This window comes from Balaenoptera borealis, assembly GCF_965194805.1.
Source record: "Balaenoptera borealis genome assembly, chromosome: 2".
Lineage (NCBI taxonomy): Eukaryota > Metazoa > Chordata > Mammalia > Artiodactyla > Balaenopteridae > Balaenoptera > Balaenoptera borealis.
In genome coordinates, this window is record NC_138867.1 from 45,823,622 (window position 1) to 45,843,361 (window position 19,740).

At 35.6% G+C, this 19,740-nt stretch overlaps 1 protein-coding gene and 1 long non-coding RNA gene across 9 annotated transcripts in view; one reads left to right on the top strand and one right to left on the bottom strand.

Annotated features, from left to right (window-relative positions):
* Nucleotides 1-19,740, top strand: part of MAP3K1 (mitogen-activated protein kinase kinase kinase 1) — a 79,222-nt gene that overhangs the window by 46,816 nt on the left and 12,666 nt on the right. For all 6 annotated transcript variants that reach the window (XR_014241836.1, XM_082382162.1, XM_082382163.1 and 3 more), the window contains 8 exons: nucleotides 165-365; nucleotides 789-905; nucleotides 1,278-1,426; nucleotides 6,722-6,843; nucleotides 7,447-7,528; nucleotides 7,642-7,825; nucleotides 9,692-9,970; nucleotides 19,209-19,330. Coding sequence is in view for 5 of the 6 variants with exons in the window: in XM_082382162.1 (XP_082238288.1) it covers nucleotides 165-365; nucleotides 789-905; nucleotides 1,278-1,426; nucleotides 6,722-6,843; nucleotides 7,447-7,528; nucleotides 7,642-7,825; nucleotides 9,692-9,970; nucleotides 19,209-19,330 (1,256 nt within the window). In the remaining variant the exon portion in view is untranslated. The remainder of the gene's footprint in view (nucleotides 1-164; nucleotides 366-788; nucleotides 906-1,277; nucleotides 1,427-6,721; nucleotides 6,844-7,446; nucleotides 7,529-7,641; nucleotides 7,826-9,691; nucleotides 9,971-19,208; nucleotides 19,331-19,740) is intronic.
* The window catches only part of LOC309624411, a 76,675-nt gene that overhangs the window by 25,113 nt on the left and 31,822 nt on the right, over nucleotides 1-19,740 (bottom strand). The gene's annotated exons all lie outside the window — the stretch shown is intronic.

Sequence of the window (19,740 nt, forward strand, 5' to 3'; positions counted from 1 at the left end):
GCTCTAGAGCTCAGGCTCAGTAGTTGTGGTGCACGGGCTTAGTTGCTCTGCGGCATGTGGGATCTTCCCGGACCAGGGCTCGAACCCGTGTCCCCTGCATTGGCAGGTGGATTCTTAACCACTGTGCCACCAGGGAAGTCCCCTAATTTTTAAATGTTGTGAAGTTTCAGAGCGGGAGAATCACACCACCTCGAAGAGCCCCTTCACCAGATGGCTTCTCACCATACAGCCCTGAGGAAACAAACCGCCGTGTAAACAAAGTGATGCGGGCCAGGCTGTACTTACTGCAACAAATAGGGCCCAACTCCTTCCTGATTGGAGGAGACAGCCCAGACAATAAATACCGGGTGTTTATTGGGCCTCAGGTAGGAATTGTCACCATTTTACATTTTATTAGGATCTGGTACTAACTCTGTGCACTGTAACATTCTTAAATTTAGATCAGTTGTGTAATTCTCTTTAGTAAACTAAAGAGAATTCAAATTATATTTTGGGAACTAATAAACACTTTTATTTAACGTGTTTAGGAAGGGTTTTACTATGATTTAACATACTTCAGAATACAAATTTGGTCTTTTTAATAAACCAAAAATAAGAGATTAATTCATGGAGATAGCTGTAGGCTTTTCTTGCATATCCTTATATATCTTATTATATAAGGATAATGAAGCAAATTATAGAAAGTTTAGTATAATAAGCTTGGAAATATTTAAAAGTGATCAACTTAGGAGTTTAATAGAACACAGATTTATTAAACTATAGGTTTGTGTTTTTTTTAAACTCTTTAGAACTGCAGCTGTGGGCGTGGAACATTTTGTATTCATCTACTATTTGTTATGCTCCGAGTGTTTCAGCTAGAACCTTCAGACCCAATGTTATGGAGAAAAACTTTAAAGAATTTTGAGGTAATTTTTTAATAAATGCTTTACAGTAAAATTGTCAACAGATTTTTATGATATTCCTGACATTTTTCCATGAGCTTTAAATAGGGGTCATTTTAAAGGTGTGAAGGTATGTAAGGATTACTTGATGTTTGTAAATAGTTCTCTTATAATCTATTGACAAAATAGTTTTTTCTTCTAGACTAAAAAAAAGTCAACACTGACCTGCTGTAAAAATACTATCCTTAGTAAGCTATATGTATTCTTATTTTTGAAGCCCTTAAATTGGCTTTGTGAAAAACTTACAAAATAAAAGGCAAATAATTCAATCTCTAGAACACTTCATATGTATATTATGGCACAAATGTCATTGTTACTGTCTTTTTTCAATGTTAGGTTGAGAGTTTGTTCCAGAAATATCACAGTAGGCGTAGCTCAAGGATCAAAGCTCCATCTCGTAACACCATCCAGAAGTTTGTTTCACGCATGTCAAATTCTCATACATTGTCATCATCTAGCACTTCTACATCTAGTTCAGAAAACAGGTTAGTACTTTTTAAGGAATTAAAAGCATTAATCCAGTGTTACTTTTTAATTTTAGGGATAATTTTTATATATATACTTGTTAAGTTGCTCTAAAATGATTTTAATTATTGAATCTTGGCTTTCAAGGTAAAATCAAGGGTAAAAAATAATAAAGGTCATCTAAGTATATATATTTGGATATTTTGTCCTGAAAACTACAGTGTTGAAAATGGCACCTTAAATATCAGAATGTAATGTCCATTTCACAAGAAAAATCAGGTGGCAGGTATAAAATAAGTGGCTACTGTTTATCAATCATTACTTTGTGCCAAGCACCTAATATGTTGGTCTCATTAGGTAGGTTTTATCACTTCTGCAGATAATGAACCTGAGGCATTATATAAAGAATATGTCTATAATTTTTTGATATAAATAAATTATGTACAAGGCAAAGTGGTTATCCAGAATCACTTTGAAATACAGGATGTTTAAATTTCATGACATCACTACTTCTCTCACAGATACTCTCAGGGAATCCTCATTACAGCCTGTTTTACATGTGAGAACATAAGCAGGCTCTTCTGAACAAAGAGACTAATCAGTTGCAATTAAGAGATACAGTAGCTGTTAATCATAGTTGTTAATTAAAATCTGCCGTGCTTCTCAAACTTCTCCATTGCCTAGTTGCTGATAAGAATAAACTCATAACCCTGAAGGATCTGAGATGTAGCCCAATATGACAGGTGTGAAAAAATTAAGAGTATTATCATAAAAAGTCATGTCAGTTTTCTTTCTTTTCCAAGATTTCTTTATTGCTTTAATGAAAAAATGAGGTTCTTAAAAATTACTCCAGAAAGGAGTGCTGCTTCTCTTAGGAGGGCACCCCCTATGTGTTCCCAGGAACCTCAGTCTGAGAAGCACTGGTCTGAGTGCTTTTATGTCTCATTCTCATCCCATCAATCTTTTAAGTATTGTAACTACTTCAGAATTCATGAGGAATAGAAAGTGATGATATCAGGACAAGGGCATGATGAGGTAAAGAATTGAGAGAGAAGTTTTTTCATCTATGGAAAAAGTAAATGTTTGAATTTTATTATTTTTTATTAAATGAATTGATTTTAGAATGAGAGTTTTATGAGTTTTTTTGGACATTAGAGATTTTCCAGTTTTTACATGATTCAGTGATAAATAAAGCCAGAAGAGGTCATTTGAACAAAGGCAGAACTGGAACCTGAGTATCCTGATTTCTAGTTCAGGGCTCTTTCTCTTACCTGTTATCTCTTCTAAATAAATGAAAAAATTAGCTTTACTTCTCAAGCTTCCTTAACCAAACTTCTAGAGCCTTTCTCCTTTTGATTGATATTCCTGTAGCTTTTTATTTTGGATAAAAATAATAACTGCTTAAAACCAGGTGGCCGAAGTTAAAATAGACAGTGTCTCTCTCTAAGATGAAAAAAAGTACCCTTTAAATATGGGCTGGCCATAATTTGGGGGTTTTATTGATTCATTTGAATTTTTTGTATCCAAGGGGGGAAACCAAAGAAGTTGTAATCTTCCTAAGATTATACTGTGTAGTAAGTAGGTTGTTTCATGTAATCACAAATTTTTATGTCTAAAATATTTTAAGACTAAAATTAATAAAAAGAAAATTTATCTGGAGAGCTTATTGCAGTATATTAATTTTAAATGGTATATAAGAAACAGTGAAAAACAGAATTGGGACAGATTGAATATGCATATAAAAATAATTAACAAAACCTTACCAACAAAATAAAAGCTGCCAACAGAAACCTGTGGTCCAGTACATAAATGGGCAAAGGACATGAAGAGAATTTTCACAAAAGAAGACTTTCAAGGTGCTGACAAACATATGAAAACTGTTCAGGCAACCTAATAACTAAGGAAATGCTCATTTTAAAAAAATACATATATATATATATCAGATTTATTTACAGAATTAGTAGATCCTTTGTAATGTGACAATTCAGTTCTTATAAGATGCTTTACTGTATGTAAAGTGGTATAGCCTTTCTGGAAAAAAATAATGTGACTTTTTAAAATGTTTATAGTCATTGATCCAGTAAATGTATTTTTTTTTAAGAAAAAAATTTTAATTTGAGAAATGTACAAGACTTAACATATATGGCTGTTTCTCACAGTACTATGGTGAAAAATTGGGAACAACTTAAATATCCAGCAAATGAATGGTTAAAATATACCCATATTATGAATATTTCATGCAGCCATTAGAATTATGCTTTTGAAGAATACTGAGTGGCATGAAATAAAATCCAGATTATAATACTGTCATGCATGAACCCATTTTTTATATATAAAAGGTATTGTAGGTGCATAAATACTGAAATGAATAAAAAAATTTAATGGTTATTAATGGGTGGTGTTATGACAGGTGACATTTTTATACTTTAAATACTTTGGGCTTTGAGGGTCATTGGGTCTCTGTCACAACTATTCAGCTCTGCCCTTGTAGCTGAAGTAGCCGTAGACAATATGTGAATGAATTGGTGTGGCTGTGTTCCAATAAAACTTTATTTACAGAAGCTTGACTCATTTGATCCCCCTTTAGTTCGCTAATCCCTGCTCTCTACTCAAGTGATTTTACTTCTGAAGAAACTGCTAGAAAGAAAATCTGAAATGTCAAAAAAGAGGGCACAAAGATGTTTCTGACGGTTTCTTAAAATGTGGAAACAACTCAAATGTCCAGCAATAAGTGGGTGCTTAAGAAGTTAGGATCTGTCTAATCAATGAAAAATTATGCCACCACTTGAAGAGTTTAAGAAGAAGAATTTTTACGATAAATCTCTTAAGAACATGAAATTGTATATGTATATAGATAAATGATCTGAATAATGTTTACAAAATATGTACTTGGAAGGAAAAAAGGCAGAAAATACCCCAGAATGGAATATTTTTAAGTCAGAAAAGCATTTTAAGAAATAAGTTGCACTTGCAATTTGACTAAATTGTGGAACTTTATTTTTCCTGTATTTAAGTCTTTTGAATAAGCTAATTTTGGTGTAATTATTTGAAAAATTATTTGATCTTGTGTCATCTTTGCCATTAGTATTTTTATTATAGATTGTTGTGTAAATAATTTCTGCAGTGTTTTCGTTAATTTTTGTCATTAATACATGCATATTTTAATAGCTTTCCCCCCCTCCTCATAGCTCCATAATTATGAAAAGACAGAGAGAGACAGGATAGATAACTGGGAGGGAGAGAGACTAGTAAGTGTGCTTCAGCTCAGGAATCACACATCGTGACATTGATGACATATTTGTTCAGCTTTCAGGGAAGTTTTTGGGGAACTGTTATTTGCTGTCAGTCACTCAGACCTGTTTTTCAGGAATTATAGCTTAAGATAGTAGAAGTGTAATATTGAGCCCAGGGGAAAGCCTGAGCTTCGTAGAAACACGAATTTGTAGGGATAAGTAGGTTATGGGATATTCTCCTCAAATTAAAGCCAAATGATAGATTTGCCACGAACTGTTCTGTGATCTTGGGCAGCTTACTTATAATACCCCAGAATACCCCAGAATCTTGTCTTTATGTTGTAATGGAAATATTGTTACTGATTTTAAAAGCTATTCATCACATCATGAAGGTTCAAACAAAAATTTGTAAAATAGAAACAAAACCCACCCCCCCCCCCACCGCCTCCAGTCTGGGCTGCACACAAAATGACTACTGTTAACAGTTTTTAATACATCTTTTAAAATTATATAAAGCAAGGAATATAAAACTCTTCTCTGCATTCTATGGGTATGCAGACACACACACCCCCCAATACTTCTCTCATCTTTCCTACTGTTAAGCAATATAGTCATGACATATATTTTGATCTGCAACTTGCTTTTTAAATTTAAAAACAATTTTTACTTTATATATCAAGAACATTTTCCTCAATACAAAAAATACACACTACTTCAGCTATATAAGATTGTATGGATATGACACAATATATTTTGCCCTTGCCATAATTAATGGACATTTAGTACGCCTCTAATTTTTTGTTGGCCTATTAAATGCAATAAATTTTATATTTTTTTGTTTACATAAAATATTTCTGAAGGATAGAATTCTAGAAAATAGGTTTTTTTAGGTCATGGATATATACATTTAGTATTTTAAGAAATACTAGCAAATTCCTTTCTAAAAATTTCAGGGTTTTATTACTCCCACCAGTAGTGTATATGAGAGCCTGTCTTCCTATGCCATTATCAACCTACTTAATTTTTGTCAATCAGATTATCCCATTCCCCCCACAAAGACAAATAAAATAAGATAGAGCTTTATTAATTTAACATGTATTTTGTACTTCTCTTTTCACATTTATTGGCTATTGGTCTTTTTTATTTCAACTGCCTTTTTATCTTCTTTGCTCGTTTCACTGTTGAGTTGTTAATATTTTTCTTACTGATTTTATATTCACTTTGTATATAATAGGAATAGTCAAATATATACAATATAATTCAGATACACATAATAAAGTTACAATTTTGCCATAAATGGAACCATTCTATACAAGTTTGAATTCTGTCATGTTATCTGCTTTTTTTCACCATATGGTATATTATGGATATTTTTCTTTGTCATCATTTATGGATCTCTGATCCTTTTCAAAGGCTTCATAGTGTCTGGGTGTACCATTTTTTTAACCTTCTTTTGATGTTCCTTTGGTTGATTTTTTTCCTTATGCTAAATAGTTCTGCAGTGAACATTCTCACACATACATCTTTATTATTTGTCTCTTTATTTCCTAGAAGTCTAGTTGAAAGGTTGTGTGCATTAAAAATGTGACATACTCGTTTCTAGGAAAGTTGGACTACACACGCACCAAAATTGTCTGAGATGTGTCTTCATACTTAAGGATGTGGAATAGATGAGCTCTACAGTCCTTCTAATACTTGAAATCTTGAAACTGTTGGCATGTAGTATGTTTGTACATAGTCAAATCTTATAGCAGTTTGTTTATTCAAAAGGTACAATAACAGAATTTTGGGGATACATCTCTCTCTAAGATTGCAGTTCATAGGTTGAATTATATTCATAGCAAGGAAAGGTTAAACCATATCCACAACCTATAAATAACATGGTGGTATGAGTCTGATTCAAAATTACTGTATATTAATAAGAGAAATATTTCTCAAATAGTTCATATACAACACGCTCCTAAACAAGAATTTCTAATTAATTTTTTCATAGTCTAAAGAAGCCACAATTGTTTTTAGCATATGGCTTTAATTCTGTTACATTCTTTTGTGGTTAATGCTTTTGTTTCCCCTTCTTTATAGTATAAAAGATGAAGAGGAACAGATGTGTCCTATTTGCTTGTTGGGCATGCTTGATGAAGAAAGTCTTACAGTGTGTGAAGATGGCTGCAGGAACAAGCTGCACCACCACTGCATGTCAATTTGTATGTGGCTCTTTTTCTGTGTTTACTCAACGTGGTTATTACTCTTATCAGCTAACTATATCATTTAGGATTTTAACGTGGCCTTCAGCGAGACTGGTGAGAGAAGAAAAGAAGTATACCTAGGCCCTGTAAGAAGTTTTCAACAAGCAGGAGTTTAGGATCTCTTAGGGATGAGCAAAGAAATGTTATAAAGTGTGACACGTGGTAATGGAAGGCGTGCACAGAATTAGAAACAGTTCTGATCTGGAAGGTGCACATGGAGGGAAGGAGGTGGAAGAAGGTCTGGTCAGGCCTTCCAGAGAGGGTAACACCAAAGCAAGTTTTGGAATAACATTACCAGGTTATCAAGTGGGCAGAATGTTTTGAAAAACAGTAAACAAAGTGCATGTTATATATATAGCATGTTTAATTAAATAGCATTTGCAACAATTAAAAGCATCAGAATAATTTAACCTTCCGTGTTTGCCTGCGTTTAGGTAAACATATAATGTTTTGAGGTTCCTTCCATATAAATCCCATACTAGCTATTATGAACAATTATTACATAAATGCTTAATGTTAAACATTTATACTTTTCTAAGTATTTTTTCCATAATTTTTCAGGGGCAGAAGAATGTAGAAGAAATAGAGAACCTTTAATATGTCCCCTTTGTAGGTCTAAGTGGAGATCCCATGATTTCTACAGGTAACAATTATGACCTAATGATTTGGGTATGTTTAATAAAGAATAAAAAGGCTCCTGAAGTGTTGTTTAAATCTGCTCGTTACTTTAGCAAGCTTCGTCACTTTTTCATTTAGCCACGAGTTGCCAAGCCCTGTGGATTCCCCTCCTTCCCCGCGAGCCGCCCAGCACCAGACCACGCAGCAGCATCCCTTGGCCGGATCACAACGAAGGGACCAAGAGAGCAATTATAATCTTACTCATTATGGAACTCAGCAGATCCCCCCTGCTTATAAAGATTTAGCTGAGCCATGGATTCAGGTAAGTAGTTCTTGTTCTTCATTTCCCAAAGGAACATTTATAGACTAATTAATGTAGTTGTCTCCCCAGTTGTTTATAATTTAAGAAAGTACTTTTGCTTGCCTCCATCATGACTCGTATTCCATTGAAAATTTTAATTTTACCTTTGATGTTATTAATACTCTGCCACTTATTATAGAGCTTAAACTTCAAAATTTCTTTGTAATCTCACCTCCCATCTCTAGAAACATCTTTCTAAACTAACAGACATAAAAGGTTATTCAAGGATAGACACTAGAACCATTTAATGCTAAGTTTCTCCAATGTTTAATCCTGCCAAGAATTTGTCATTTTTCTTATTTGTTGCCATTTAAACTCAGTTTCTCCTATTCATATTCTCATGGCATATGTTAGGTACTCAATAATTGCTGAGGGGATGAATAAGAAAAGAATGTGGTATTTACCTTGTATTAGTCATTTTTATTTGTAAGGACAGTTTCCATTCCTTTACTTTCTCTTCTGCTTAAATACTTTTTCATCCTTAGTAAATCGGAATTTCGGTTGGTTGGTTGGATTCTAATGATTTTCTTTGTTGTTATCTGCTTAGTCCATTATTTTTTAAAATGTAGAATCCAAAACCAGACAACATCTCCAGTAGATTATAGTGAAGTAAAATGTTTTTGATAATCTGGTAAATTCTATTAAATTCGTTAACAGACACAGTAACTCATTAAGCTTATTACATCAGAAGGATTTATCTCCTTTTTCTTTTGTGACCATTATAGTCCTGCAGCTTTTGAATTCTCTTTTCTTAGCATGTTAACAGCCTAATAGGAATCTAATAAAATTTACAAACTTAATAAATATATTATTTATTTTATCTAGTTCATTAATGGTATTTAACATAGGCCCTCACCTGCCCCTTCATGAGTCCTCAAGAAAACTCTCAATTTGATACTGAGCTATTGGATGCCATTTTTTCAAGGCAGTGGTTCAGGTTTGTTTTGCTTAAGCTTTAGGTTGGCCTAGGCTATATATTCCTAGTTTTTTTAATTAGGAATATCATATAAGACATAATTAAGACTTATTGGTATGCTGTTTAACAGTGCCAGGCATACAACAAATTCACTATACTCTAATTGATTTATTCTCCTTTACTATCACTTTAAAACAGAACACATAAAAAAGTCATGATTTATTTTCCCCAAAAATGTGTTTATTCATCCCTAATATTTAGAACTTTTTCAAATGAAACATTGTCTTAGATATTAAGTTTACTTTTAGCTAACTGGTCCATAATGTCAAGACCATGCACCCTTTCTTTTCTTTAGGGATTCTCTGGCTTTGCAGATGTGATAATGATGACTATAATGACATGCACTTTAACTATAAGTCTTTCATTAGCCTTTGCTGATCTGAACACAGTGTTTTTGTTTAGTCTTGATTTTTCCACTCCATTCATTATATTTTTTCTAGTTAACCGAATAAGAGCCTTTGACTTACTACTGTCATTGGTAGGAGAAATACTCTTATCTCTTGAACACCTGCCCCAGTGCCTTTCTTGATCTGGCTTTTTTTAATCTTCAGTTTTTTCTCTGTAAACTACCTTAACGCAAATACAAATTTGAGGTTCTTCACAGATATGTTTATTTTGTTTTGTGGTAAGCGCCGGAGTACAGAAATGCATATATATCCATCTAATTACTTAATGGTGTTCACTCTTAGTTTTACTTGAGCTAATAAATGTTAAGGACTTTTGCTAATTACCAGTTAAACTTGAGTATGTCAAGAAATGTCCAGTTTTCCTTTAGTAACCAAAAATCATACTTAATTCAAAACACTTCAGTTTTTCTTCACATTGAATTCATTTTGTTTGTTTGATTATAGGTATTTGGAATGGAACTCGTTGGCTGCTTATTTTCTAGAAACTGGAATGTAAGAGAGATGGCTCTCAGACGTCTTTCCCACGATGTTAGCGGGGCTCTGCTGTTGGCAAATGGGGAGAGCACTGGAAATTCCGGGAGCAACGGCGTGAGCAGCCCGAGTGCTGGAGCTGCCAGTGGGTCTTCCCAGACCAGTGTCTCAGGAGATGTGGTGGAGGCATGCTGCAACGTTTTGTCAATGGTCTGTGCTGACCCTGTCTACAAAGTGTACGTTGCTGCTTTAGTAAGTAGCTTTATTCTATAACTATAGCGTTATGGGTTTCTTGGGTTTTTTTTTTTTTGACAGTTTGCAGATATCATTTTTAAGATTCAGTAAAACTACTTTACCTAATTTAATTTTGGAAAATCCAAAAATTTTTTTTATTCCATAATCCCAGGAAATTGCAATCTTCCCTTTAATCTCTTCACTTGGATTTTACTCGTTTTAATCCGGTCAACTTTTCTTATATGCTGTTTACTTTTCTCTACTCTAAAGTAGCAATAGCAGGACTTCCCTCATGGCGCAGTGGTTAAGAATCGCCTACCAATGCAGGGGACACGGGTTCGATCCCTGGTCTGGGAAGATCCCACATGCCGCAGAACAGCTAAGCCCGCAAGCCACAACTGCTGAGCCTACATGCCACAACTACTGAGCCTGAGTGTCTAGAGCCCATGCTCTGCAACAAGAGAAGCCACTGCAACGAAGCCCCTGCTCGCCGCAACTAGAGAAAGCCCACGCGCAGCAATGAAGACCCAACGCAGCCAAAAAAAAAGCAATAGCTTGCTAGTCATACCTTCACTTTTGCCTTACATTATACATGACCAAATTAAAGATTCTTTATGGGATAGCAAAGTAACCAGAGTTACTTTGATTTTTTTTTTTTAATTTGATATTAGTAGACATTAAGAAGAACTGATTTTGGGGACTTCCCTGGTGGTCCAGTGGTAAAGAATCTGCCTTGCAGTGCAGGGGATGCAGGTTTGATCCCTGGTCAGGGAACTACGATCCCATGTGCTGTGGGACAACTAAGCCTGCATGCCACAACTACTGAGCTCACACGCCTCAACAAGAGAGCCCATGTGCTGCAAACTACAGAGCTGACACACTCTGGAGCCCGTGAACCACAGCTAGAGAGAGAAAACCCACACGCCACAACTAGAGAGAAGCCCAAGCGCTGCAACGAAAGATCCCACGTGCCTCAATGAAAGATCCCGCGTGCCGCAACTAAGACCTGACACAGCCAAAAATATAAATAAAGTAAATAAATATAAAAAAAAAAGAACTGATTTTTAATGAACGTTGTATGGAAATTCAGAAACCTTTTCACAAAAGAGGATTCCATGACATAGATTACTGAGTAGTTTTTCTAGTTTAAACTGTTAGAAGTTGTCTTTCGTGAGTGAGATGGAATGACAAGGAGGCTGTTCTGTTTGTAATTTTGTAGGATAAAATTTGACTTTCTCCATTATGAGTATATATATCTTTAGAACAGGGTTTCTCAACCTCAGCACTTACTGACATTGAGACATAATTATTTGTTGGGGGCAGGGGTGCTGTCTTATGCACCATAGGATGTTTAGTAGCATCCCTGGTCTACACCCACTAGATACCAATGGCCACCCTGTCCTCCCCTAGGTCATGACAACCAACAGTGTCTCCAGGCATTGCTGAGTGTCCCCTGAGGGTCAAAACTGCCCCCAGTTGAGGACCACTGCTTTATTTATTTATTATTATTTTATTTTTTTATACAGCATGTTCTTATTAGTTATCTATTTTATACATATTAGTGTACTCATGTCAATCCCAATCTCCCAATTCATCCCACCACCACCACAACCCCGCCCCCCCCACCACTTTCCCCCCTTGGTGTCCATACATTTGTTCTCTACATCTGTGTCTCAATTTCTGCCCTGCAAACTGGTTCATCTGTACCATTTTTCTAGGTTCCACATATATACGATAATATATGATATTTGTTTTTCTCTATCTGACTTACTTCACTCTGTATGACAGTCTCTAGATTCATCCACGTCTCTGCAAATGACCCAATTTTGTTCCTTTTTATGGCTGAGTAATATTCCATTGTATACATGTACCACATCTTCTTTATCCATTTGTCTGTTGATGGGCATTTACGTTGCTTCCATGACCTGGCTATTGTAACTAGTGCTGCAATGGACATTGGGGTGCATGTGTCTTTTTGAATTAATGGTTTTCTCTGGGTATATGCCCAGTAGTGGGATTGCTGGATCATATGGTAAATCTATTTTTAGTTTTTTAAGGAACCTCCATACTGTTCTCCATAGTGGCTGTATCAATTTACATTCCCACCAACAGTGCAAGAGGGTTCCCTTTTCTCCACACCCTCTCCAGCATTTGTTGTTTGTAGATTTTCTGATGATGCCCATTCTAACTGGTGTGAGGTGATACCTCATTGTAGTTTTGATTTGCATTTCTCTAATAATTAGTGATGTTGAGCAGCTTTTCATGTGCTTCTTGGCCATCTGTATGTCTTCTTTGGAGAAATGTCTATTTAGGTCTTCTGCCCATTTTTTGATTGGGTTGTTTGTTTTTTTAATATTGAGCTGCGTGAGCTGTTTATGTATTTTGGAGATTAATCCTTTGTCCGTTGATTCGTTTGCAAATATTTTCTCCCATTCTCAGGGTCGTCTTTCGTCTTGTTTGTAGTTTCCTTTGCTTTGCAAAAGCTTTTAAGTTTCAGTAGGTCCCATTTGTTTATTTTTGTTTTTATTTCCATTACTCTAGGAGGTGGATCAAAAAAGATCTTGCTGTGATTTATGTCAAAGAGTGTTCTTCCTATGTTTTCCTCTAAGAGTTTTGTAGTGTCCAGTCTTACATTTACGTGTCTAATCCATTTTGAGTTTATTTTTGTGTATGGTGTTAAGGAGTGTTCTAATTTCATTCTTTTACATGTAGCTGTCCAGTTTTCCCAGCACCACTTATTGAAGAGACTGTCTTTTCTCCATTGTATATCCTTGCCTCCTTTCTCATAGATTAGTTGACCACAGGTGTGTGGGTTTATCTCTGGGCTTTCTATCCTGTTCCATTGATCTATGTTTCTGTTTTTGTGCCAGTACCATATTTTCTTGATTACTGTAGCTTTGTAGTATAGTCTGAAGTCAGGGAATCTGATTCTTCCAGCTCCATTTTTTTTCCCCTCAAGACTGCTTTGGCTATTCGGGGTCTTTTGTGTCTCCATACAAATTTTAAGATTTTTTGTTCTAGTTCTGTAAAAAATGCCATTGGTAATTTGATAGGGATTGCATTGAATCTGTAGATTGCTTTGGGTAGTATAGTCTTTCTCACAATATTGATTCTTCCAATTGAAGAACATGGTATATCTCTCCATGTGTTTGTATCATCTTTAATTTCTTTCAACAGTGTCTTACAGTTTTCTGCATACAGGCCTTTTGTCTCCCTAGGTAGGTTTATTCCTAGGTATTTTATTCTTTTTGTTGCAGTGGTAGATGGGAGTATTTCCTTAATTTCTGTTTCAGATTTTTCCTCATTAGTGTATAGGAATGCAAGAGATTTCTGTGCATTAATTTTGTATCCTGCAACTTCACCAAATTCATTGATTAGCTCTAGTAGTTTTCTGGTGGCATCTTTAGGATTCTCTATGTATAGCGTCATGTCATCTGCAAACAGTGACAGCTTTACTTCTTTTCCAATTTGTATTCCTTTTATTTCTTTTTCTTCTCTGATTGCCACAACTAGGACTTTCAAAACTATGTTGAATAATAGTGGTGAGAGTGGACATTCTTGTCTTGTTCCTGATCTTAGAGGAAATGCTTTCAGTTTTTCACGATTGAGAATGATGTTTGCTGTGGGTTTGTCATATATGGCCTTTATTATATTGAGGTAGGTTTCCTCTATGCCCACTTTCTGGAGAGTTTTTTTTTCATATATTGGCGTTGAACTTTGTCAAAAGCTTTTTCTCCATCTATTGAGATGATCATATGGTTTTTATTCTTCAATTTGTTAATGGTGTATCACATTGATTGATTTGTGTATATTGAAGAATCCTTGCATCCCTGGGATAAATCCCACTTGATCATGGTGTATGATCCTTTAAATGTGTTGTTGGATTCTGTTTGCTAGTATTTTGTTGAGGATTTTTGCATCTATATTCATCAGTGATATTGGTCTGTAATTTTCTTTTTTTATAGTATCTTTGTCTGGTTTTGGTATCAGGGTGATGGTGGTCTCATAGAATGAGTTTGGGAGTGTTCCTTCCCCCGCAATTTTTTGGAAGAGTTTGAGAAGGATGGGTGTTAGCTCTTCTCTAAATGTTTGGTAGAACTCACCTGTGAAGTCATCTGGTCCTGGACTTTTGTTTGTTGGAAGATTTTTAATCACAGTTTCAATTTCATTACTTGTGATTGGTCTGTTCATATTTTCTATTTCTTCCTGGTTCAGTACTTGGAAGGTTATACCTTTCTAAGAATTTGTCCATTTCTTCCAGGTTGTCCATTTTATTGGCATGGAGTTGCTTGTAGTAGTCTCTTAGGATGCTTTGTATTTCTGCAGCGTCTGTTGTAACTTCTTTTTCATTTCTAATTTTATTGATTTGAGTCCTCTTCCTCTTTTTCTTAATGAGTCTGGCTAATGGTTTATCAATTTTGTTTGTCTTCTCAAAGAACCAGCTTTTAATTTTATTGATCTTTGCTATTATTTTCTTTGTTTCTTTTTCATTTATTTCTTCTCTGATCTTTATGATTTCTTTCCTTCTACTCACTTTGGGTTTTGTTTGTTCTTCTTTCTCTAGTTCCTTTAGGTGTTAAGGTTAGATTGTTTATTTGAGATTTTTCTTGTTTCTTGAGGTAGGCTTGTATTGCTGTAAACTTCCCTCTTAGAACAGCTTTTGCCGCATCCCATAGGTTTTGGATCGTCATGTTTTCATTGTCATTTGTCTCTAGGTATTTTTTGATTTCCACTTTGATTTCTTCAGTGATCTCTTGGTTATTTAGGAACGTATTGTTTAGCCTCCATGTGTTTGTGTTTTTTTACGTTTTTTTCCCTGTAATTGATTTCTAATCTCATAGTGTTGTGGTCAGAAAAGATGCTTGATATGATTTCAGTTTTCTTAAATTTACTGAGGCTGATTTGTGACCCAAGATGTGATCTATCCTGGAGAATGTTCTGTGCGCACTTGAGAAGAAAATGTAATCTGCGGTTTTTGGATGGAATGTCCTATAAATATCAATTAAATCTATCTGGTCTGTTGTGTCATTTAAAGCTTGTGTTTCCTTATTAATTTTCTGTTTGGATGATCTGTCCATTGGTGTAAGTGAGGTGTTAAAGTCCCCCACTATTATTGTGTTACTATAGATTTCCTCTTCTATAGCTGTTAGCAGTTGCCTTATGTATTGAGGTGCTCCTATGTTGGGAGCATATATATTTATAATTGTTATATCTTCTTCTTGGATTGATCCCTTGATCATTATGTAGTGTCCTTCCTTGTCTCTTGTAACATTCTTTAAAGTCTATTTTATCTGATACGAGTATTGCTACTCCAGCTTTCTTTTGATTTCCATTTGCATGGAATATCTTTTTCCATACCCTCACTTTGAGTCTGTATGTGTCCCTAGGTCTGAAGTGGGTCTCTTGTAGACAGCATATATATGGGTCTTGTTTTTGTATCCATTCAGTGAGCCTGTGTCTTTTGGTTGGAGCATTTAATTCATTCACGTTTAAGGTAATTATCGATATGTATGTTCCTGTTACCATTTTCTTAATCGTTTTGGGCTTGTTTTTTAAGTCCTTTTCTTCTCTTGTGTCTCCCACTTAGAGAAGTTCCTTTAGCATTTGTTGTAAAGCTGGTTTGGTGGTGCTGAATTCTCTTAGCTTTTGCTTGTCTGTAAAGCTTTTGATTTCTCCATCGAATATTGTCGGGTAGAGTAATCTTGGTTGTAGGTTCTTCCCTTTCATCACTTTAAATATGTCATGCCACTCCCTTCTGGCTTGTAGAGTTTCTGCTGAGAAATCAGCTGTTAACCTTATGGGAGTTCCCTTGTATGTTGTCATTTTTCCCTTGCTGCTTTCAATAATTTTTCTTTGTCTTTAAGTTTTGCCAATTTGATTACTATGTGTCTCGGTGTGTTTCACCTTGGGTTTATCCTGTGTGGGACTCTCTGCGCTTCCTGGACTTGGGTGGCTATTTCCTTTCCCATGTTAGGGGAGTTTTCGACTATAATCTCTTCAAATATTTTCTCGGGTCCTTTATCTCTCTCTTCTCCTTCTGGGACCCCTATAATGCGAATGTTATTACGTTTAATGTTGTCCCAGAGGTCTCTTAGGCTGTCTTCATTTCTTTTCATTCTTTTTTCTTTATTCTGTTCTGCAGCAGTGAATTCCATCACTCTGTCTTCCAGATCACTTATCCGTCCTTCTGCCTAAGTTATCCTGCTACTGATTCCTTCTAGTGTATTTTTCATTTCAGTTATTGTATTGTTCATCTCTGTTTGTTCTTTAATTCTTCTAGGTCTTTGTTAAACATTTCTTGCATCTTCTCGATCTTTGCCTCCATTCTTTTGCTGAGGTTCTGGATCATCTTCACTATCATTCTGAATTCTTTTTTTGGAAGGTTGCCTATCTCCACTTCATTTAGTTGTTTTTCTGGGGTTTTATCTTGTTCCTTCATCTGGTACATAGCCCTCTGCCTTTTCATCTTGTCTATCTTTCTGTGAATGTGGTTTTTGTTCCACAGGCTGCAGGATTGTAGTTCTTCTTAGGACCACTGGTTTAGAATAATTCTTATCTGGTCTGGTTTTTTTTTTTTTTAATTCTTCCACTTCATTTTTTTAATTAATTAATTTATTTAATTTATTTGTTTTTGGCTGCGTTGGGTCTTCGTTGCTACGCACAGCCTTTCTCTAGTTGCAGTGTGCGGGCTTCTCTTGTTGCAGAGCACGGGCTCTAGGCGTGCAGGCTTCAGTAGTTGCAGCACGCAGGCTCAGTATTTGTGGTTCGCGGGCTCTAGAGCGCAGAGTCAGTACTTGTGGCACACGGGATTAGTTGCTCCACGGCATGTGGGATCTTCCCAGACCAGGAATCAAACCTGTGTCCCCTGTGTTGGCAGGAGGATTCTTAACCACTGTGCCACCAGGGAAGTCCCTGGTCTGTTTTTAAAACTCATTTCATTTCTCTGCCTCCACTCTTAATCTTTTTATAATCCATCCTATAACAACTATGCCTAGCAAATCTTCTTTTTGAAATGTAGTATAGTATAGTGTTTATGAACATTAGTTTGGAGTCAAAGTTGAGTGACCTCATAATTTATCATCCCAACTGGGATACTTGAATAATCTGCTAAACTGGGAGTAGCCTAGGCAATCTGGATATATGGTCAAAATCAGAGGGACTTTGATTGGAATTCTGGTTCTCCAGTTTGCTAGCAGTGTAACTTTTTAGGACTCTTAAACTTCAGCTTTTCACCTATAAAATAATGAAAATATGTACCTCTTGGTTTTGAAATGAGATTGTGTAGATACCTCTAACTGTAATGTCTAGTACATTGTGAGAACACTGAATATAATAGTCATCATTATTCCTTAAATGCCACTTTATTCCCCAGCTCAGAAACCTATAGAGGTTTCTGTTTCTTCAACAGTATTTCCTGAGGCATATTCTGTGGAAGTTTGGCTGGATTATGAAAAGTTCCTTCCCTTTCTTCCCTGAAGAAAGAGCTCTGTGTTCAGTTAAAATTGGTGAATACTAAATTACATGAGGTTAAATGGGTCTGTTCACTGAAAGGCTTCTAGGAGCCTTCATAAGTTAACATACATTGGGAATCTAATCATGGCATGATGCATTATTTCCCAAATTTATCTTAACCGTGGTCTGTTTTTTCATATAGCATCTTGAGGGACCAACATACTACAGAATACTATAGAATAAAGACCAGCATACTGTAGAATAAAGACCAGTGTTCTTGGCTCAACTTTTTACCTCTTTCTTCTTACTACTTTCCAACACAAACCTTCAGACATATTTGACTGTTCAATATCATGCCTTACTATCTGGTTGTTTATTATCACTTCACATGGTTTCCCAATGCGTTCATGAGCTCCTAGAGTGCAGGGACTCTGAATGATACTGTATTCTGATTCCTCTGCAGTTATTTAGTGTGCCAGGCACAGTGAGGGCAGACATGGTTCCTGCCCTTAGAGCTCTCCCTTCCCTTTCTCCCCTCCCTCTTGCCCTTCTTTGTTTTCCCTTCCCCTCCCTCCCCATATATCATTTTTTGCTGAACCATTTGAAAGTTATGTGCAGGCATCATGACATTTCACTTCAAATACTTTAGCATGTATCTCTTAAGAACAAATAACATTCTTCTGTATAATCACCATGCAATCAGCAAACTCTGAAAATTTAGCATTAATAACAATATTATTATGGACTATAAAGTCCATATTCATATATCCCCAAATTGTCCCAACAGTGTCCTTTTCAGCTAAACTACAGACTTTATTCATATTTCACCCATTTTTCCATTAATGTCTTTTTTCTCTTTTAGGATCCAATCCAGAATCTCACATTGCATTTAGTTATCATGCCCCACTCATCTTCCCATCTGTGACAATCCCTCAGTCTTTACTTGTCTTTTGTAGACCTTGACACTTTTGAAGTGTATTGGCCAGTTATTTTGAAGAATGTTCCTCAATTTGGGTTTATCTGGTATTTTCTCAGGATTACATTGTGCATTTTTCGCAAGAACACCAGAGGTGATGTGCCCTTCTCAGTGCATTGTTATTAGGGGGCATATCATGTCAGAGTGTCTTATTATTGGTGATGCCATCCTTCGTCACTTGCTTAAGGTGCTGTCTACTGGGTACTGTAAAATTACTATTAATAAATGTCTTGGGGGAGATACTTTGAGACTATGCAAATATCCTGTTTCTATTCACAGATTTTAGCATTTGTCAGTGGATCTAGCCTACAGCAATGACTACTGTGGTGTTCTAATGGTGATCTTCTATTTCCCATATTCCTCCTTTATTAGTTAATTGGAATTTGTCTATAACGAAGAGCCGTCTCTTCTCTCCCATTTATGTATTTATTCAGTTTTTTATTTCTATCACCATAGACTCATGGCTATTTATTTTATTCTATGGGTTATAATTCAGTACTGTCATTTACTTTGTTGCCCAAGTTATTCCATCTTTAGCCATTGGGAGCTCTTTCAAGTTGGCGCCTTTCCTCATTTTCTTTTTAAAATAACTTTTTATTCTGAAATTAATTCAGACTTTTAAAAATTACAGAAATAGTTGAGAGTTCCTTTCTACCTTATCTATTTATTTATCCAATTTTTTATTTGTATCAGTATCAACTCATGGATTCTTATTTATGGGTTATAATCTATTCCTATCATTTTATTTCTCAAATTGTCTCAGATTAGGCCATTGTCTCTGATGCTTTTTAAATGTAGTTAAACTGACCTTCAGTTTTTTTCCCCCAGAAAACGTTGAGAGCCATGCTAGTATATACTCCTTGCCATAGTTTGGCAGAAAGAATCAAACTGCAGAGACTTCTCCGGCCAGTTGTAGACACCATCCTAGTCAAGTGTGCAGACGTCAATAGGTAAGGCGCCCTACAAATGAACTGCTTCAAACCGTCTTGTCCTGAAAGCCTAGCACAGAGCCTCACACCTAGTGAGTATTTGATACATACTTACTAAATGAGGCTTTGAATATTGTTTTCTAATGTGAGATTTGAAATTAACATGCAACATTTAAAGCTCTTAAGGACTAGGAAGAAGAACTAATGGCAAGTAAAAACCAGGCTAACAAACTGCATGGACCTCCACATTATTGTATTGTGATTGATTCTCTTTTATTTTAAAGTAATATTCTTAAAACTGAAGTCCAGTTGATAAGAACAGCAGCTGATATGTGAGATATTATCTCATTTTAGAGAATGAGTTACACAGGATAGGAACCAATAAAATCATTATACATGCTTTGCATTATCAGGGCCAAAAAACCAAAACC